The 22,500-nt window shown below is 36.2% G+C and overlaps 2 protein-coding genes across 3 annotated transcripts in view; one reads left to right on the top strand and one right to left on the bottom strand.

Annotated features, from left to right (window-relative positions):
• Window positions 1-3,559, top strand: part of Gcat (Glycine C-acetyltransferase) — a 16,143-nt gene extending 12,584 nt beyond the window's left edge. The window contains exons 6-9 of the mRNA XM_045746378.2: window positions 1-43; window positions 320-515; window positions 1,858-2,035; window positions 3,283-3,559. The exon at window positions 1-43 is cut by the window's left edge and continues 141 nt beyond it. Of these exons, the coding sequence (XP_045602334.2) occupies window positions 1-43; window positions 320-515; window positions 1,858-2,035; window positions 3,283-3,440 (575 nt within the window). The 3' untranslated portion in view covers window positions 3,441-3,559. The remainder of the gene's footprint in view (window positions 44-319; window positions 516-1,857; window positions 2,036-3,282) is intronic.
• Window positions 3,560-3,879: 320 nt separating this feature from the next.
• LOC123760636 (type 2 phosphatidylinositol 4,5-bisphosphate 4-phosphatase) lies at window positions 3,880-18,323 on the bottom strand. Of its 2 annotated transcripts, none has more exons than XM_045746379.2 (6): window positions 18,170-18,323; window positions 12,454-12,668; window positions 10,930-11,139; window positions 8,920-8,969; window positions 7,577-7,722; window positions 3,880-6,078 (listed from the first exon to the last, which is right to left on the bottom strand). In XM_045746379.2, the coding sequence occupies exons 1-6, from the start codon at window positions 18,270-18,272 to the stop codon at window positions 5,993-5,995; spliced, it is 810 nt and encodes a 269-aa protein (XP_045602335.1). In that variant the 5' UTR covers window positions 18,273-18,323; the 3' UTR covers window positions 3,880-5,992. The 2 variants fall into 2 exon arrangements, with proteins under 2 accessions (XP_045602335.1, XP_045602336.1); XM_045746380.2 differs by having other exon boundaries at window positions 12,454-12,629; window positions 18,170-18,318.
• Between the last annotated feature and the right edge of the window lie 4,177 nt (window positions 18,324-22,500).

The following is a 22,500-nucleotide window of genomic DNA, read 5'->3' as shown; positions in this document are numbered from 1 at the left end:
TTGACGAATGCCATGCTACCGGATTTTTTGGAGCTACAGGAAGGTTAACAAATCATTAAATTTAGTCTTAAACATTTGAATGCTAATAAAATTCAAGGCTTAAATACTCAGTAAATGTCTTAACATAATTTAACAACAATTATCAGCAGATGCCAATACTGTAATATGCAAATAATTACTGTAAAACATGAAAAACAAATTTACCATAAAACCCAAAAAGATATAAATACTGTAAATACCAATTTATTTCTATGGCTCTTAATGGCTTCTTTTTAAACATGTTTGGTAGCTATATGTGCATATTTTTTCTTGTGGACAGAGGAACAGAAGAGCATTTTGGTATACCCACTGATCGAGTGGACATAATCAACAGTACACTGGGCAAAGCACTGGGAGGTGCTGCTGGAGGCTACACTACTGGCCCAAAAGAGCTGATCACACTTCTCAGGCAAAGGGCAAGACCTTATCTCTTTTCAAATTCTATGCCACCACCTGTAGTGGCATGTGCCAGCAAGGTTAGTCAAAATTCACTGCAACAATGTACAGTATATGTAATCAGGCTTAAGTTAATAGATTCTGTCCTGGGCACAAATATTACTGAGAATTTGGCTTTTGTTCTTTGAGGTTATTGTGTGTTATGCATACAGTATCATATACAGGTTTTTGCAGGGCCTCTTTCTCAACTGTCAGAATGCCTTTTGACAGTGTCCTACACAAAAAGACTTATTGATGCACAAGATGTAGAAATTAGCTGGCATAGTAGAAAAGGAACTAGAGTGGGTATGACTTATTTTAAAATGTGCTTCAACTTCTTTCCATTCTCTGTATACCCCACGTGGTATCCTGACCCTGTCGTGGGCACTCCCACCTATGCTAGAGGCTCGCTGTTCTCGTGACCTCGCTCGTGACAGCCGCGGCCTTCCCCTCGAGTCTAAAAGTTACCCATTCTGGTTATTTTTTCTCGGGTATTTGTTGTTACTGGCTTTATAAACACTGCAAATTGATTTCCAGATGGATACTGATCAAGAGCAGAGCCAATCCATGACAAAAGCATTGAAAGAAACGCGTATGAGGGAAAAGATATTGAATTTTTGTCAAAAGTATATTAAAGTGAGACTTGTATGTTCTTATATGCAAATATCCCTTTACAGCATTCCATTACGAACAATTTGATAAGAATTGAATGAGGTAGCACGAAATTTAGGTCAGAAAGCTAAAAGGAGTACAGTATAAACATTTTTGTGTATTGGTGAGCTTGCTACCTTGCAGTTTGTGGCGGGTCTAAAGTATAGGAAAGTGAGCATTATATGTTCTTATATGAACATATTTTTTTAGAGCATTGTATTGTGAACAATTTGATACCAAATTGAATGATGTAATACGTAAATTGAGGTCAGAAAGCTAAAAATAGTATAAAACAATTGTGGGTTATGGGAAGTTCACGCTCACCGCTCGGGCTGCCTTGAAGTACGCGTCAGGTAGCCTGCCAGGGCAGCGAAAGTGTTAAGCAGTGATTAAAAGCACTGAAAAAAACTGCTAATAACTATGGAAAACTCGCATCCCTAATTTCAGACTTGATTTCATGATAATTGCAGGTGGTCACTATAAATGCTGATATTTGTGATACTGGGGCTAACCCAACTGGCCTGTGACACTCCCATACTCCCCATGTTACCTTGGATAGTTAGGGGAGGCTATCCTCAATTATCTAGCCTCCAACCTTAGACAAACACACAGACATTCTCACTTGTATAGATTGTACATAACAAATTAGCAATAAATATTTGAAATTTACATTTAAAAAGATCAGTGTTATGAAGAATGTTTTACTGTAATGTTTACTACAAATGCCCACAGGTATTTGACTTGCTCCTTGGAAGTTCAGGGTTTGCTGAGCAAGTTCAAGCCAACACGGAGAGGTTCAGGTCTCAAATGACAAATGCAGGCTTCACTGTATCGGGTGATAACCACCCCATTTGTCCCGTCATGCTGGGAGATGCTCGTCTTGCTTCAAATTTTGCTGACCAAATGTTAGGTAGGTACAAGTTGTTGTGTGCTGCTGTTTAATATTTAAATTAGACAGGTTGACATAATTAATAATTTTTACAGACAAAATATAAGAATAAAATATAACTACTGTAAGTGGTTTTTCATTCTATTTGCATTGAAGGTAACAAATAGTGCAGCAAAGAAATTATTATAATGCCTCTTGATTGGTGTAAATATAAATGTAAAAATCCTGACAGAAAAGTTAGATTATATGTGTTAAGAATGTAATGCCAAATACAGGATTAGGTAATGAGAAAGTATAGTACTGTATTAATGAAGTGCCAGGTGCAATCAAGGTGCTTGGAAACAGTGGTTGTCTAAATTTTTGTTATATTAGACTTTAGTCAAAAGTTGGTAAAAATGCTGGAAAGAGGAAACAAGTAGCATTACCTTGTTTGATTGGATGTTTTGAAATGCTAAAACAAAATTAAGGAACATAGCATAGGTAGTGAATAGATTTTTCACACTTCGACCTTTACATGGGTAAGTTACATTTAACTTACATTGCCTCAGGGTTCACCTTGCCCCCCCCCCTCTCTCCTCCCCAACAAGTAATACTTAATTTTCAAGATATTCTAGAAGTATCACAGATCATACAATTCCAAATAAATAAAATTATATTTGAAAGTAAAAAAAACTTATCAAAAGAATGGTAAGCACCTTCATTGGCTAGTGTTTGTATACATCACACACATTCATGGTAGGATGAATGTGTGGTGTATACATTATGATAGCTTTTTAATTGCAACATGTATTTTTCCCCCCCATTTCACTTAAAATATTCTGAGGTGAAAATCATATTTATTGAAAGTCAGTTTAAAATAGTTTACCGAAACTGAGTGGGGAATTAGAAATGTGCATAGTTGTTTTTCCACTGCATTCACTTGTTTATTTCTAGCATCTGGAATTCACCTGCTTATTTTCCAGATTATCCCTCCCACTCAAAGGTGGCCCATTCCCATTCAAGTTTCAGTACTGTAGTTCTTAGCCCTCCAGACTGGGCTTGATAATCATATTAGTATTCCCCTGATCAAAAATATTTCCTAATTTTTCTAAAAAAGGGGACTTGTTTTCATCTGTGCTAGTAATCCATTGTAAATCTGAAATACCAACATATACAGTAGTGCATTTTAAGTTTTATTTTATTTGGCTTGTCATTAGCTCCTATATACTGCCCATCACTCATACAGTACTGTTCTTATGCTTAAGTTGACTTTTTGTTACCCCAAACAGAGAAAGGCATATATGTGATTGGCTTCAGCTATCCTGTAGTACCAAAGGGCAAAGCAAGAATCAGAGTGCAAATCTCTGCAGCCCATACATTTGATGACATCGACCGCACTGTTGAAGCTTTTAAGCAGGTTGGCAAGAATCTAAGTGTAATTACTTAGGGCTGTTTTGAGTTGAAACTAGGCATTAGGATTCTTTTTTGGAGTATGACAGGTTCTGTTATTTGTTACATAAAACTGGTATGTGATATTTTGCTAACAATAAAAGTTATGAAACTTCAGTCTCCTTTATTGCTCACTTTTTTAAATTTGAGTCTTTTTAAATATTACAAACGCCTGTTTTTAGATAATACATCCCAAGAGGATAGAGTAGCTCAGGCTACAGTATTTCTGTATGAATAAATAGAAGAGGGTCAAATACTGTACTGTACAATCAAAAGGTTCCACATTACTACCTGTAGCTGTTGTAAATATTATCTCAACCTTCATGCAGAAAGTGCTTGAAGTAATCTTTCCTCGCTGCTGCATTGATACAAAACATCCTACAGAGTTAGCCATCCATAATAATTTAATCTTTAAGGCAATAAAATAAATGCAAGACTGACTTGACACATTAAAGTGACTTTATTTTGTATACAGCATAAACACTTTCTACACAAATACTCTGGTAGCCCCAGATAATTTATGTACAGATAATTATAGGAATGTCACTAGAGCTCTAACCTTTTAACTGCACAATTTTTCCAACTTATACATTTTACATCAAGTATACATAAATAAATTTAAGACTAATCTTTCTCCAAAACATCATAGGATAATGCATGAAGATATTTTCACCCATATATATAGTTCCTGTATAACAAGAAAAAGTTTCACTATTGAATGCCAGTAGACTGGCGATGTAATGGCCTCGAGTGATGACCCTCCCATGATAGCCTGCAACACGAGCCGTGTAACCTGACCTGCAAGTCATGCATCGTACGCTTTCTGGGATGCTGACTTCCGATTTTAAGTTCATTTTATTTAAATACGTGTTAATGACACATCATTATATACAATAATTAAATGCAGGAGTGGACTAACTAGTGGCAAATCTGGCATGCTCTCTACAGTCACCTGATGTTACTTAATCCCATTACAGTAATTTTTAGTCAATGAAGATACTTGGCTGGTGACAATTTTAAAATTCGAGGTCAGATAACCATATCAATAAATAAAAACTTTGGAAAGTTGTGGATTTATTAAAATACCAACCATTTTGAATCCTGCTCAAACTCGCTCACGCATATATAATCTAATATGATAAATTACAAATGTAAATTTTAAATATAAAATTGGTTCTTGGATTGTAATCCCATCTCACTAGTTTGAATGATATATCCTCACTGTTATACACTGCTTCAACATGCTTTATACCCCATTTATTACACCATCTTCATTCAAAAAATAAATTTACCCAGATGTGGTGCTTATTTTTAAACGGCTAAGAGTTTATTAGATTGTTAAAAAGTGTGCCAAACTGGTATATAAGGCTTATTTTTGGATGACAATTTGACAGGACGGGCACATCTAAGGATCAAACCTATTGAAAGCTGCGAGTAATATTTATATAAAGATACAAAGAATTGAATTCTTAAACAAACTTTACTAAAACAAGCAAAACTCAAACCCCATTTCTAAGATGTTTCCATGTACTAAAGGAGAACAATAGTCGGTTAGCTTTATCTTCCAAGCCTGGTATTGCATTCCTCAAGAATATTTAAGAATTCAGTACTATGTGAGCATAATAGTACTACAGTACAAAGAGGACAGATTCCTAAGATCATTTGCTTATCACAGGTTTCTATACTTAAAATAAACTACGACTTCAATTACCAACTTTTTTGAGTAACAATCTCAAGACAACAAGAGCATCCTGACAATTGTTAATTTAAACAGTAGGAATTAATGTCCTTAATATACATAAAAAGATAATTCTATAATCCTTAATCATATAATGTGAACAATGGCTATTAATGCAAATTAGAAGTGATAATGGTGACTTTTCCATTCAAGGTGAGACTTGCTATATAATTAACAGCAAAGCACTGAGCCCAAAGGCAATTTAAAGTTTTGGTTATCACTTTCCATTTTCAAAATCTGTGGCAGCCCAAAAATGACTACAGTATCTCATATGATGGAGACCGACCATAAATGACCTTGAAAGTAGATTTAATCTTGCTTCCTAAAGAGTTCCCATTGAACATGTCTTATGATGGTTTATACATGATTCACTATGTGGCATAAATTTATCTCCTAATGACTGATAAAATTCAGTATACAGGGCATGAAATGACAATAAAAAAAATTGTTACAAAGGTGTAAAAGAATAATACTTAATATGACTGGCAAAAATGATCATGGAAACCATACCACCAGGTAATTTATACATGGGTATAGTTATGTGTAGACATACAAAATTACAATAACCCAAAGATTCTCATTAAAACCAACCAATATGTAAAAAGCTTACAAAATTATCAAAATTGCCAATCATTTATACAAATCAGACAGTCAGTTTAATTGTTGTTGAATGGTTCAACAACTTAGCAAAAAGGTAAGTCACAAATATATTGTGTTCTATTAAACCCTTCTACTGACCATCTAAAATTAATTTGTAACAAGAACAAGAAGGTACCAGACTAATGAAGAAATCTCGTACCCTTGAAAGTAACTTATAAGGGCCCTTCAATGAGACTTATCTTCATGGAGCAGTAGTACACCGTTCGGTAGAAGAGAATGAGAGAGATGAGGAAAGCCACTGGAAAGAAACAAAATTATGATTGAAACAGTAATTTACTTCTCGTATTTAACATGTAAAAGTTAGCTAAAATTATTCAATCTTTAGTGTACCTTCAAATTACAAATACCTTTTCCACTGCAGATTGCACTCGCGAGTGATTTCAAAATTTGTGGTGTGCGCTTTAAAGGCAATTGGGTTAAGCACCTGTGGCACCTATCTACACATGGTTTCTTGCAGTCATGATTGTTTTGGCCTATAAAGACCATAGAGACCATTTGTGCTTCCATCGTTGCACAAAAAGTGGGCACTGATGTAAAACTTTGTTAAAGCTCCTGATAAACATCAAACATTTCATTGTTTAAAAAAAGCTTTTCCTTAATATGACTGATGCTAAAATGCAGGAAGGCATTTTCTCAATGTTCTCATAAAAACTTTTGAACATAAATTGCAGTGTTGAACCAGCAGCTTGGGAGTCATTTAAAATAGTGAAAAGATTTCTTGATAACAATAGCTCTGAAAGCTGAGTTGGTTAGTAATATTACTTGATAACTACAGGGCAATGTATTACCAAATTTCACCAAAAATTTGTTGTTGCACTTTCACCGAGATTTTCCTAGAGAATTTGGATGCTGTGAGTGACGAGCAAGCCAAGCGCTTTTACCAGGACTTGCAGAGTTCTAGAATGATGGGTATTACTGCTGGTTTCTGTAGAGAAACTGGACCTTTATGCAAGTCATGTACCACATTACATTCCATCTAGAAAATGCCTGCATATACAAGAGTTCATAGGTTATTTAGCTCTATTTACCCAGCACTAGCATGGATATTTATGAACAAACAATTTTCATTCCTTTTTGGATTCAGCATGCCAGAATTAGAGTTAGTATTAACAATCTATAATAAAATTTTGACTGATAAAAATGGACATGCAATAGATCCAATATAATTAACATGTACAAATCAGACCATTCTCCAATCAAAGCATTCAATGACTTCATTTAAGTGTGCTGAGGCTGATATCAGTCACCATTGAACATTAATGGTTATACTTCAATACACTGTACAGTATTCAAAGAAAATGTTAAGAGCCATTCTAATTTTTTATAACTTGTATATCAATCAGTTCAATCCACACCTAAAATTACTGACTAGGTTAGATATGGTCTTAAAAGTGTGATAAAACTGTTGTATCCAAGACAACTTTCCTGTTCTGTCACTGAATAACAATTTTAATTATCCATAGAAGGTTACTGATGTACAGGTAAATTATACATATGCCATTAAAAGTACTTAAATAACTATTAACAATACATTATGCTTTGGTAGTGCACACCTACTGGAAAATGCTTATCTATGCTCTTATTTTTTACTGTAAGTGGCATGCTAAACGGTTAACTGTTGAATTATTTGGGGGAAAACCTTCTGGGAGTACTGTACGTCCATTTGTGAATAAGGAATAATCAATATAAACAGCATTAAAATTCATGAACATTTTAAATAAAAAGCACATACTTACCAATATATGCTACATAGATGCCAGGGTATGATGATGTGAATTTTAGAGTTGTAATAATAAGAGCAATCCCAATGCCAAGGAAAATCAGTGCAACTACTACAAAACCTATACCTCGGCACCGGGCAAATTCTGGACCAACAGATGACCTGTCAGGGTCAGAATCAAAAGGATCAGTTACAAAGAAATCACTAATGTGGTATATTGTATATCAATGAGAAAATCAATTGGAGCAATGAGGCAACTCTAACAAGCGATCAAGGCACTCCCAGTCATGCACTTTACCCCTGTACTAAGACTTGGAATAAGCTTACAACTTATTCCAAGTCTTGGTACAAGGGGAAAGTGTGCACTTGGGAGCACCTTGATCGCCGATACAAGTCGTCTCATTGCTCCAATTGATTCTCAAAAGGATCAGTCTTCTTACATAATATAATAAACTGACTAGGATATTAGTTCATAAAAATTCATATGAAACTACACAGGTCTACATTTTTAAATAATGAACTTGTGGCATGGTTTTCTGGGGGACCATATACAGCATTATAATTATCTTCAATTTAATTTAAATTACTACAAATCACTAGATACAATATTGGTGCGTAAGCCAAGAATTTAATTTTTTTAACCCAATTAAACATTCTACTTTATAACAAGATTTCTAACTGCATTCCAAGATTCTTGGTCGTCTGGGGCAAGAATAGTAAAATATCTTTCATAAACCAGTAACAGTATTGTATATTCCAGAAACTAAATGTTAATTTAGACCAACCTTTCAGTCTAACCTTGGTAAATGTTCAATTTAAGACAAATTTCCCAAAATTGTTAAAATTTCTTGTTAAATAATGTTTAAAATATACACTGCCATATACCTTTAGACTCCAACATTAGTACAACTCATATAATGCAGATGTTACCATTTTTCTAAATCATTTAACCCTTGCACTGCACAACTGCTGTGTGACAACTTCATGGTGCAGGGGTTAATGAATTATTAACATTAACTGAACTTTTTTAAGAATATGAAAAATGTCAAAATATTGCTAAAAACTATTTCCATTTCAAAAAACATTAAAACTGCTAAATTCAACAAAATTTTGCACCACCCAATGCTCATAGTGCACTTAAGGCACTATGAGCATTGCAGTGGTTATTGTTTCATCACAAATTACTGAATATGTACGAGATGAAATGTACGTGCTTTCACGTGAATGTAAAGCTAATATGTTGCTCTGCAGCTTTGTAATATTTGCTAGGCAAGATACATTACCCACCTAATGAACTTTACTGTCAATACATAAGCTTATGTCAAACACTTATCCAACAAATCAATATACTGTACTTACACTTTTCTACAGTGTGGACATCTGGCAAGAGCATTGTTGAGTGTGTTAAACTGAAAAAAAATTAAATTCAATACCATAAGTATTTAAACTCTAAAATAAATTACCTAATCTTAACATTACAATAATATGTACACTAAACCCATTAAAGAAGAGAACCAGCGAGTACAGAATAAATCATTAACAAGTCCCGGTTATTTTTTGCAGCACTTTCATTAAGATTATTAAAATTATAAACCTTTATGTCAATGTGGCATACTGCTACATCAATGCAACATCAATATAAACAAAATATCTACGCTAATTCAGTTTCAAAAAGATAACATTAATGATGATGGTCTAAGTGGTTGGGCATCATTTCTCCTTCATTCCTTGTCCTTGTATCCCAGGACTGTAAACTTGTATTCCTTCCAAGTGCTATACAGCCGTACTGGCTTTGCACTTTCATTATGATTATTAAAAATATAAACCTTTATTTCAAACGTGGCATATTGCTACAGTAAACTTTAAAAAAAGTAAATAGTCAATACATTGATAAGGTTATCAGAATACTGTATAGCCAATGTAAACAAAAAAATATTGACCATCCCTTATTAACTTGCGCTTGCAAATGCTGGTTAACATATACAGTTTAAACAAAGTACCCACCAATTGTGCTATCCAATAAAATTTCCTTTCCTATCATGATGCTAATATAATCATAGTAGAGGGGTACCTTGCATTGCTCGGGTGACCAATGCCACATCTTCATCTGTGGCATCCATACATACTACAGTATCCTCATTGACCACTTTTAACCATACAGCATTTTCCACACGGTAACCATCTTTGCTACAAACAACCTTCTACACTATCTAAACTACGCATGATCTCTTCTCATCACTGTATTCATCTTTACTAGAACCATATTCACTACCCAGGCACCACTAGGTACCCCCCATCTACACCCATCACCACTATCTTCTCTATCTCTCACCACACTTCCTCTCCACCACCTCCCATATACTCAACTCCCATGTACCCTTCAGCTTCCCTTCATACCTGTAACCATCTTCACTAAACAGTCATCAATAAAGAAATTACATAAGAAATTGATATTTGTGTAGAAAATAATCCTAGTTCATGGTTTTTGAAACTGTCCTGCAGTAATATTTTATCCAGCCTGCATCAACTTAAATATCTATAACTAATAGAATTATTTCACTTAATTTTTCTTAACCACATGGTCAGGCAGTCAATACATCCAGTTCCTCCCTGCCATGCTCCTTCCCATATGCCACCAAGATAGTGTGTTGTCAGCCTGGCGAACACCCATTTTCAGTCGTGTGTGCCCAATGTTTTTTAATTTACTGTGTATCTAATTTCCTAGTGTAAGCACATCATCTTTTCTTTGTAGCCATCACATTTCTCCTTTGTTCCAAATCGAATCACATGTTTATTACCCAAAAATATACAAATGAAACATTCATTCATTTATAAAGTTATTTTTTTTGCCTGCACAAATGCGTAGAATATATAATGTGGTCCTCGAACTGAAAAGTTTGGAGACCCTTGTCAGCTAGAAGATTCTTAGTGAGGACAGTATTTTATTTAGCAAGATTGGAAATTACATGAAATGGCAAATGACACTAAAGGGAAAGCAGGGACATGGGGCTCCACCCAGATCTACCTACAACCATCCCCAGACACACCAGTCACCCTGCAAAATTAGCCAACCTCAAACACACCCAGCATCCTGCCCCCAACCTCGAACACACACACACACAGATGTACATCAAAATTATGGGCATCTCAAGCAGCACTCCCAATCTATGACCCAAAGGCATGCAGTTGCAACAATGTTTTTGTTGGTACAGTGTGTGCAAAGTGATGAGACAAGATTCATAGAACAATATTTTAATACTCTTAAGTCTGTTCCAATAGACTAATTCTCTTAGTCCACTACCAAATGTTCTTCCATACTTGAAATAGTCTAAAGTTTCTTATAGTGTATGCAATATAAAGTCTACTTACAATGAAAGTGTCATGGCAGTGAGCGCAAGTAACACGGCACATTCCAGGGACATTGGGCCATGAAGGATTGGCTGGAGAAGGGGACAGATTTATAATCCTCTTGCAATTTGGTCGTGGGCAAGCTATCCGTTGTGATGAGCTCTTGCAAATCAATAAGCAGTTACATGGGCAACGAACATATTTCTTGCCAGGTGGAGCATTCTTTATTGGCTGTAAAGGCATATAAGCAATACTTAAAAAACATATTTACAATACCATAAATCACTTGTCATTGATTAGTGGATACTTTTATATCTTCTAGAAAAAAATTTCAATAAGCAAAACTTGAGTACTGCAGATCCAAACAACTTGTTTCTATTTATGACCATTTTCTTCTACAATACTGTATTGAGGCATGAGATACAAGATATTTATAAATAAAAACTTTGCAATGCACAACAGATGCTTTCTAAAAGTCAACTTTTTCTACTCCTCTCAATAAAATATCTAAACATTGTCGTCCCGATGGCAGAGTGGTAAGACACTCGCCTTGCCCTTCGCAAGCTATTTGGCCCAAGATCGTATCCTGGCAAGGGAGGATTAACTAGGTGCCAATCCTTAACTGTACGCTTCTGTTCGCCCAGCAGTGAATGGTAGTTAAATGATCTGGTGGGTCGTATTCCAGGGAAAATTAATATTTAGGATCTATCCAAATGCTATTCGTGCTAGTGGCTTTTCAAGAATCAACTCTTGTATGTATAAATAAAATAGAATAAAAAATTAAATAAATTTTCAAGTATGCCTACCACTTCCCAGCTACAAATAAGCAAATACAGCTGTAGATTTGAACTCAAACTGTGAGTAAGTAAACATAACCTATCATTGGGGGTTTAGTAGGTATTTCATATTTGGAAGGTGCCACAATGTAAAAATATAATCTCAAAGTGCTTTAAATACTGTACACAAAAATAACCCAACTTGCACGAAGTGAACCATGCCTTGTGCTAACCAAATTTGAGAAATGACCACCTCTAATCGAATTTCACAATTTTCATCATTTTAAAAATACAAACCAAATCAAGACAAAATTAAAACAATGACAATGAGTGCTCATGTTAAACACGTTAAGTAAATAACCTTGATGGGTACGTTTTCCAATCTGAATGGCTGCCAATATTAATATTCCTATTACAGTATTATTAATGACAAGTTGACATTCTCCCTCACCATTCCTCTACTTCTGCCCTCCAATGATCATTAACCCACCTCTCCATACCGTGTACCATGCCCACTAACTCTCCCAAGTACGGTGCAGTGCAGTCAAACCATTTGGACTGGACGGTAGAGCGATGGTATCGCTTGCAGGTCGGCATAAAATCCCCGATCATCCAAGTGGTTGAGCACCATTCCTTATCCCCACCCTCCATAGTACCATACCAAATCCTTATCCTCGTATCCCTTTCAAATGCTACAGTCATAATGGCCTAGTGCTTTTTACAGATAATTACCTAAATTTCCCAAGTACAGTACTGATTTCACACTTACCGTCGCTTCATTGCACTGGTTGCATTTGACAACGTGTTGATCTATTTTGCCCGATATGTCAATCATGGCCTGACATACTCGGCAAGTGACCATGGGCACACCAGATGATGAGGGAGTGTACGGTGGCGGTAGCTCATCTGGGCCAACTGGTGATACCACTGTTCCTTCACTACCTCCTGCGAGTGTAACGTTTGTCACAAACACTACTGCTACCACTGTAACATTTATGACAATCTAATATAGTTGTTAATGTACAACTATGGTAACACTAATGCCTGCTATAACTTGTAACCCTGTATGCTGTAATAATTGCATTGATATAACCCCAAAGAACTGGGAAAGAGTCTGCCCTCGCAGCAAAAAATGCTCATCAGATTACAGGTGAAGTCCAAAGCAATTCAAGATCCAAGACTCGGAATTAAATGAAAATATATTAAATACACAGGATATAAATTACGGTAACTTTATTCAGTAATGAAAAAATAGATTAACCCCTAGACTAGTGACATTCTATCCTAGAAAGATGGATAATTTACTACAAATTGTATAGGAACTCTAACAAATACCTTCATACTGCATTCTCAGCTTGTGTTCATGGCTTACTGGTTGATCACCCACCCATTGATGGGCAATCTTGGCACCCCCAAGATCACTAACTATCCTTCTGTTTTGTATGCTTCAAGGTAAAGTCCTGGCTCCACCCCTCATGGACCCATGCTCTAGAACTACCTCCTCCTCTACCCAATCAGCTGAAACCAAGCCTAGGTCCCCAGGCCAGTGAGAACGAGGCACTGGCCCTTGCCCAATGACAACATTTAAAACAGCGAGGAGGGGGGATCTTCTCACGAAACTGGGTATCACCAAGGCCTACCGAGGACTGCGAGGGGAACATGACCCAAAGTTTTACGATCCCTCTGTGGGTGAAACTAATCTGCCTTCAGCAGAGGGGGAGGGAGAAGAGAGTGAGAGGGGGAGGGAGAAGAGAGTGAGAGGGGGTGGGAGAAGAGAGTGAGAGGGGGAGGGAGAAGAGAGTGAGAGGGGGAGGGAGAAGAGAGTGAGAGGGGGAGGGAGAAGAGAGTGAGAGGGGGAGGGAGAAGAGAGTGAGAGGGGGAGGGAGAAGAGAGTGAGAGGGGGAGGGAGAAGAGAGTGAGAGGGGAGGGATAAGGGGGGAGGAAGAAAAAAGGAGAGGCCCACTTGTCTTGGCTGATCGTTACATGAGAATAACAATCCAATAATAAACTGAATACATTATCTTAAAATTCCTTAATATAAAAACACTAATAAATTAATACAACTAAATTACATATAATTTATTCACTCTTTTCTAAAGAAATACTCAACAGATTGAGCAAATATTTTATGACTTACTAAAAAATAGTCATTTATGAAATTACCAAATCTTTAAAATATAAAGTAATAAACTAATTACACATAATAAAACATCTAACATTCTTCTTTTATGTATATGTTAACCTTAGAACTGCCAGAAACACTCCCCATGGGGCTCACAATGTTGCATTTTGTGTACAGTACCAGTACTGCAAATAAACTATAATTTCAAAAACCTGAATTGTAAATTAAAGAATGCACTAAACTTTTAAAAGATTAAAAAAGGAATTACAAGGTACACATAACTATACTTTTCAGACGTGTCTACACCAAGGCTGGCCATAAAATCTGTTGTGTGCCAAAAATTAGTACTGTAGTTTCTTTCCATCCTGAAAATCTGTTTTTATTTTAGAAACTAAAAAAAAATTAATACTTAATGCTTTTCTCATGGCATGTACCCATATATTAAAATCATTAAAAATTTGTTTCAAGCAATATTAAATGAGATAATACTATCATATCTTTTCTCCAACCACTTCTTGAATACTGTAGTTCATTACAATTGTAAAAGCAAGGGGACTGGAAACATTTTTCATGGGATAAACCTATCACTTGGCTATTCCCAGGCTAAAAAATTAACTTCTACTCTTCTATTATGCATCACCAACTTAAGCAATAAAGATCATAAATTATTTTAGGTTTAACAGCACCTACCTGCTGTATAAAGCTCATCTGCTTGTAAAATAAGCTTATAAAGACATAGGCACAAACTTATTAACACTGCTGTACATTCTAGCCATTTCACCAGATCATGCTACAGAAATTCAGTGCCAGCTATTTCCTGCACAGAAAAACATGATCAGGACAATGATGGAACCACAGCTAATTCAAAAGTAAATTAATATTTTCCTGAAAAAATGCCAGTTAGCTAGACCTGCTGCTGAGAATAATTTCAGATTTACAAGAAAGGTTACAGGCAGAGACTGGTAGGCTTGGCAAGAATTTGATTTTAATCCACTTAATGTACCATAAAAAAACAAAGTACAATACAGTGGCACCTCCAAAATTTATATCATTCTGGATCCAGTCTGGCTGTGTGAAGTCTGAGATTTCTGGATCTGCTCCCTGCATCCCCCCTTTTTTTTTATTAAATTGTCTGAATATTTCTTAAAGCAAGCGATACAATACATGTTAATATGTAAGACAGGTCTATATAATGATTGTGTGCTTGTAATTAGTAATTATGCACAAAATAAAAGAAATTATCTGTCCACTTGCCTTTTCATAGTACATGCTCCCCTTGATAAAAGAGAAAGCAAAATGTATACACAATATCAAGCCATCTGTTAAAACTTCTACAGTCACCCTAAACTGACTATTATGTCCTCAGTGCTCATGGTTAACATTATTCTACCAGACTACCAGTTCACCACCACCAGCCAGCTGTAGGTTACAGTCCTGCATAAATCATTGGTAAACACCATCTAAACCTTAATGCTTTGGTTTCAATGTTATGTCACCTCTCTTCCATGGCTCAATTATATTCACTATGATCATGATTTTTTTTTTTTTATCAGAAACAGCACTTCTACAGTTGCAATACAGTATATGTGAGGGCACTCTTAAATACTGTATGATTTAGTGATAAATCCTAAAATTTGACTCCTGTGAACAGTAAAATATAATTCAGTGGTTAATCCTTTTTTACCTATTGACTTTTTTGAAAGTCAATACTGGGTCCATTTTTTATTCCTTTTAAAACATTACAACTGAAAACTTCCTTTATAAATCTTTTTTGTAACCATTTTGCTTGAAGCTTTGAATTAACTTTTGCCCAAAACACTTCGTATTAGTGGCTTTAGGTATTTTATGTACTAGCTCTATCTATACAGTAAATCCAACATTATGTTTGTAAATCAAACATGTATGTACTTTTCCTGAATAAAATTTTATTTATTTATTTATTTATAACTCCTTATTTCTATGGCATCTATAGCTAAATTTCGTATTCTCTATCTGGTATCTGATGTGCCACTCATTCTTAATCTCTTATCTTGGGGCAAAAAAAAATTGATAAAACATAATGGTTATTTAGATGTACTGCACAGATTTGTGCTATCAGTTGCTAACACAACCGCTGAATTCAACGCTTCATTAATACTGTAAGAACAACGCTTGTCAATAAAATCCCAAAATAGAAAATGACAAGCTACGAACAGTACATACAGTAACACTTGCTGACAACTACAGTACAGTATCAATTCTCATTATTCCCAAGCAATTCTTAAAGTTCTTAAAACCACATCAATTATTCTTCAGATTTCTAAAATGACAAACCTTCCTTGAATTTTTTTTTTTTTTTAAAGTCAGGGTAACCCAAATTTGCAAAGGTGAATAGCCTAAAAATAAATCAAATGTACCTTATTTCTCAAAATACATGAAAATTATGAGAACAGCTTTACTCCAACCTAGTACAACAGAGCCATTAAGGTCCTGTAATTCTGTCTGGCCTAGCAAACAATACATGATCTATCATTACCTATACCAGCATAACATGTTTCCATATTGTAATATGGAATATTAAATCAGTGTAAATTTGCAAGATTTCAGAGCTTGTCTGACAAATCAAATGTGTGATTTAAAATTCACCAAAAAGAATTTCCTGGATCAGCTCACCAATAAACAAGTGCCAGCCTTCTATTCATTCCCCTTTCCTGATGTAACCTTACTACTATAGCTTGACATGTTTTCAACTTTTAAATAATGATACTGTGTATTCTGCAGAAAATAAACATTGTCTGACCTCTTGTTACAAGAGGTCAGACAATGAAAACATAGTATGCATGCAATAAGTGTAGCTGACCTTATGGTTTTCCATAGTCGGAAGCCTGTTAGGGCTCATTAAGGTACCAAATAGCAAAACTACTGACTTTCCCCAGGATGTAACCCACAACAGCTATCTAACTCCTAGGTACCACAGAGGCATCAGGCTTAAGGAAACATTGTCTAATCAAACCAACAGGTATGAATTCCAGAAAGAAATTATCTTGCACAATTTATGGTTCAATAAGTTAGTAAAACATATCTTAAATAAAAACCAATTAAAATATTTACCAGCCCTGCTAATGCATAATACAGTAGCAGAAATAGAAACTATTACAGCCCTATTTTTGTATCACCTGAATTTGCAAATGTTTCTATTCAATCCTGTATCTAAATCAAAGACATTTCAACATCTATGACTTAAGACAACCTCCAACCCATTATTAACCCCAATTTTACAATCAGAACTATAGCTTTAGACAATGCAGCCCTAGTGTTCAAATCTTTGAACAGTATTAAATATGAAAATACTACACACATTTTCCTGTGCACTATCATTAGATTTTTTAATGTTTTGATATCAACAGCTCTTATACAATTAAATATTAATTTACACCATGGGGTTTAAAAATACAGTACATGACTGGTTCCATTTCTTAATTATAAATGTGCACCTATTGTTTCACAATTCTGTAAATGATGCAAGCAGGCCATTGCATACATGTGTGCTTACCTTAATGGTAATGCTGAATAGCAAGCAAAATGCACATAGTAAAACTTCAAAATACAATAAAAGAAATAATCAAACCCACAAATATAAAAAAATCTTTATTTTTTTCACCTCATTCTGGACCTTAATCAAGTCAACCCTTACCATTAAGGGTCCAGGATGATCCAAAACATCATCCCTTTCCTTTCATCTGAGTTTTTTTTTTTTTTATTTACTATCAGCCATATTATTGTGACATTGCAAGAAAGATATAGAAAATTGAAAGATTAAGTAGGGCTATTTAAATAATGGGATTGTAGATAAGAAGAATTTCTCTGAAGGAGGCATATTCAGGTATTCAACAACAACTTGAACTCGAGATGGAACAACACTTCAGCCATTGTTGGCAGCTGCCCCCCAGAGTCGAGGCTTGGTCCCCGGACACCTGTGGATCCCGTGGCAGCGTCAGGAGACCCAACCTCCAGCAGGAACACCTCCCTCAGCACACACATATAACTCAGCCGAGTGATCATGTGACAGATGTACCCATCAACAACAGTGACTCAGGTGACACCCACCCCGGGACCCACCCATCTCCTCCTTCAATTCTCACAATTACCTAAATATCAAACTACAGCCATGGCCCTCGGCGGCCCAAAATCACCCGGATCGAGAGAAATCAAAGCGGCACCGTGATGAAGAAACGTCAGAAGACTATCGTAGAGGGGGGCGATAGAGAGCGGAGCCGAGGGTGAACAAGGTGTCAAGTGCCGTACACGCAGATTTCTACTCTACAGCAGCAATAATGTCCCTCCTGGCTGCTCTCACCGCTCCTCTTACACCAAACGTACTTACCCTGGCTGGTGGGCGAGCCTGGCCCGCCGTACGAAGCTTGTCCAAGCCCATTTTGTCCACCTCCGATGAGCGGGGTTCGCTCTTCTGCCATTGTAATGATCATATGAGCTCCGTTCCAATAATTCCTAAGATTATTTCGCCAAAATCCACATGGAACGCAAAATTCTTAAGTAATAACAACAAAATAGAGAAATATATTTTGCACCGAGTTTGATTCTTATTAGAGTCATAGCAAAAGAATGAATATACAAAATACATTTGTGTAGTTTTACAAGAGTTAGTTTTACAGTGTCAATAATATGTTATCTTCCAAACAAATGTTGACCGCGACCCTTAAAAATATATTTATTCATTATTTAATTAATTGATTTATCTACTATTTTATTTATTTGTATACAATAAGATACTGTTAGTTGTTTTAGTACAGATTTTAATGATTAATTTGGACATTGCAACCAAACACCACTAACATAATTCTAATAATAATAATTATTTATTCACAATAAGGTATAATGAGTTGGTGAGATTACCTAAGACTGGTATTTGTACATTCTTACAAAACCACTAATACGCATAGCGTTTCGGGCAGATCCTTAGTCTAACATATCAGGTATGATGAAAGGGTACATTGTAGCAAGGTTTTATATCAATAAATAACTACACTATAAACTGACAGAGCCTCTGTAATCCTTTTACACCACCGCCCATGGGATGGGTATGGGGTGCATAATAAAGAAAGAAATTGATTGAGGTAATTACACTGGTAAAGATATGTGTCTTAAGCATTAATATTGGGGAAGTGGGTAGTACAAGTTACAGTGTGAGTTTAAAACACAATGTAGGAAACTATGAGAATGAAATTATAGCTACTTTTTGGTTTTAATTTTGAACGTGGGATGGTTTGGACAATTTTTGAATTCATCAGGGAAGTGAATTCCAAAGACTGGGCCCTTTTATTTGATGGTAACAAGAGTCTATTTCATGTGGATTCCATCTCATGTTGGCCTCTGAGTGCATGAGTTAGCCAAAGAATTTACCTTTAAAGGAGAAATTGAGTATAACCTTGGATTGCCAATAAGTAGTCTGAGAGTAATAATTTATCAAGAACTTCAACAAAACTTTGTTGATCTGAGACAAAATGAAATGACACAAATAATTCTATTTGTCATCTTACTATCATGCAAGAGGAGCTACACATTTATGGATCATCCAATAAAATCAGCAGACTTCTAGATGATACTGCTGCTCGACTTAGACTCGGCTATAAGTATCTTTGGGAATTTTTATTACCTGCTGATGTAGACCTGACCAAATGTAAATTGTGTCAACAAAATTGTTCGCACACTGAAAAGATACGTGAATTCAGAGACAATTCTATAACAAATGTTCAAGAGATGTGTAAATATTAATTTCAAAACGATCTGCTTCCAGAAATCTTAGCCAAATATCTCCAGTTTGCTAACTGTAGGTAGTAACTAAGTGATTGTAACCTGTCCACTGCTGCCCACTGGATGGGGGGCGGTGTGCAGGACAAACATATCAATTGTGGCATTAGCTCTCCACATATATCAGTTGCTTAATTTAGAAACTGTACTTGTGGTCGGTCTCAAGCTCATTGTTGATGTGACGATGTGCATTGAAGTTTGTAACTGGCTTATCAAAATATATGGAGGAACTGGTGTGAATTTAACTTTGCCTTAATCAATACTGTAACTTGCTTAGCTAAATGAATTTTTGGTTCAGTTCCTGAGCACAACCCTGTAACCCTTTCCATTACCGCCCACAGGATAATTATAGGGTACATAATAAATAAACTCAACTAACCTAATTTACAGCAATTCGGAATGAGTGTTATTTACTAATTATTGTATAAATTTTGTTCTGATATGTTTTCATTTGTGTACAAAGTTAATTTCTTTAAGATGAAGAAACTTTAATCGGAGTTTATTTGTTATTTTTAAGTCCGTATAAATAGCTGGGCTATTTATACGGACTCCTACTGATAGCACCTGTCACTCACTGTTACAACTGCACTTCCGGCAGCACCAGTGGGGTGATGTCAGGACCATTAGTGTAGTGTATGTGGATTGAGAGAGGGACTGTTTTCAGAGTATCTGTCTTGCTTAAGCCATTGTGTTTTGTATCATGATGATGCTTGGGTTAATTTTTAATTAGCTTTTTGGACGGGAAGGTATGGACAGTCACACAGGGAAACCACAATAACTTGATATATCTATGAGAAAATCTTTGGAGCAGTCATATGGAATCTGACTCTCGTCCTGGGGATAGTTTAACTGGAAAGGGGTAATCTCTCACGTCGCAGGAGTGTGTCGCTCTTGTCTTGGTAAAGATTGTGAATCTTATACGTTCCTAATTTAATTGTAATACTAGTAATCAAGTATGAGAGATGTTATTTATTCATAAATTTTGAAAGCTGAGACGTTGGTATATGGAGTTCCTTAAGTAACTTAGTATGAGAATCTCCTCATGGCACCTTTTTCATGTGCTCATATCCTCCATAGCATTTGAGCAAGCACTAAAGCGAATATTGGTGTAACTTAAAACCCACACGGGCCTAATATATGTGAGGTACATAATTGACATTCTCCCCGTAGCTGTGATGGTACCCCCGCCATAGCCGTGATAGCTCTAAATCCTCAATTAGGCACTTTAGTTCGACAATTTCTTGACGTTGGACACGCTCACTCTGTGGGAAGCCTAGTTCTAGTAATTTATAATTATTTATAAATTACTAGAACTAGGCTTCCCAAAGAGCGCTATTCCAGCCCGTTCTCGCGAGCGTCTCCAACGTCAAGAAGCTGTCATACTAAAGTGCCTTATCCTAAACTATCAGAGTAACTATAATGCATATAGCTACGCTGCTATACCACATCACCACAGATAACATTCAGCTTGATAAAGATCTTCAGTAATCATGGAGAGACCTTTGAGAATTCGCTGGCTTCCTGTCCCCGTCGAGACCACTACATATGGTAGCCCACAGGAAAATTCAGGTAATTCTGTTTGATAAATAAATTTTGATCCAGAAAAGAAGCCATATACAACAGTCATATTGGTGAGCTCATTCAGACTGACATGTTTTGTTGGCAAAAGCAAACTTATTATCTAAATAAGAGGTATGTTATTTTTTTATTCTGTAGGGTAGGGAAACTGATCACGCAGTGATACATCTTTCATGCAAGATTAAGGGCTATGCTGAGAGACAGTAACGCTCTCATTCTATACAAGAGAATGTAGTACAATACATTCCAATGTTTTATCTGAACTTGCCTGAGTTTTGTTAAAACAACAATGTAAATGAGGCGGAAAACATTCAGCTGGGTAGCTTGGGATATGGAATGATGATACTCTTGGTTCAAGCGTTCTAGAGAGCTCCCAATAGTGACATAATTCATCTTCCACGCCTCAAACAAGGAATCTCCTGTTTGGCGAAGCAAGCGTAATGTGCAATATATATAATCTTCACCAAGAACAGTGACTTTACCTTGACCCAGGTAGCCCAAATTCAGTGAGATGTACCTTATTTACCTGATTTATCTTAGGGGTCACTAACCCCAGTGCTCTAGATGACGACAGGAAGTCGGCAGCTTATCGAAGGTCCCTCCCCCCATTTGCCTTGATGATCTTTTCCAGGTATATTTTGAAATTCAGCACAGTTTTGGCAGTTACAGCTTCGGCTGGTAGGCGGTTCCATAGGTTAATAACCATGTGGGTGAAAAAGCATCTCCTGTTCTCGGTCCTACATTGTGGCTTGTTGAACCTGAAACCGTTGCTCCTTGTTTGTGTTACATCTGTCCTTCTGAAGAAAATATCTGGATCAACATCCTCTAACTTGTTCAGTATTTTAAAAGTTTAAATGAGATCCGCCCTGCCGTGCCTGGTTTGCAGTGTTGTTAGCCCTATGGCCTTCAAGCGTTCCCAATACGAAAGGTGACTTAGCTTTAGAATGACTTTTGTTGCCTGGTGTTGCACCTTCTCCTGAGTAGCTATGTCCTGAAAATGAGGGACCAGATTCACGAAGCAGTTACGCAAGCACTTACGAACCTGTCCATCTTTTCTCAATCTTTGGCAGCTTTGTTTACAATTAGTAAACAGTTAATGAGTTCCGACGCACCAGGAGGCGGTTTATAACAATAAAAACAGTTGCTTGGCAAGTCTTCATGCTTGTAAACTGTTTAATAAATGTAACCAAAGCCGTCAAAGATTGAGGAAAGATATACACGTTCGTGAGTACTTGCGTAACTGCTTCGTGAATCTGGCCCGAGGTCTCTATGTTTGGATACAGTAAAGTAAGTGAGGGCGCACCAGAG

Source organism: Procambarus clarkii, chromosome 21 (genome assembly GCF_040958095.1).
Source record: "Procambarus clarkii isolate CNS0578487 chromosome 21, FALCON_Pclarkii_2.0, whole genome shotgun sequence".
NCBI lineage: Eukaryota > Metazoa > Arthropoda > Malacostraca > Decapoda > Cambaridae > Procambarus > Procambarus clarkii.
The sequence above is the reverse complement of the archived record's forward strand: the minus strand, read 5'-3'. Positions and strand labels throughout refer to the sequence as shown.

Bases quoted from the DNA above. Each gene is read 5' to 3' on its own strand.
- LOC123760636 (XM_045746379.2), bottom strand. From the start codon at position 18,272: ATGATCATTACAATGGCAGAAGAGCGAACCCCGCTCATCGGAGGTGGA. The intron at 11,140-12,453 runs GTAAGTGTGAAA...ATGCCTTTACAG, and splicing joins ACCAGTGCAATGAAGCGACG to CCAATAAAGAATGCTCCACC. The intron at 7,723-8,919 runs GTAAGTACAGTA...TGACCCTGACAG, and splicing joins TGTCCACACTGTAGAAAAGT to GTCATCTGTTGGTCCAGAAT.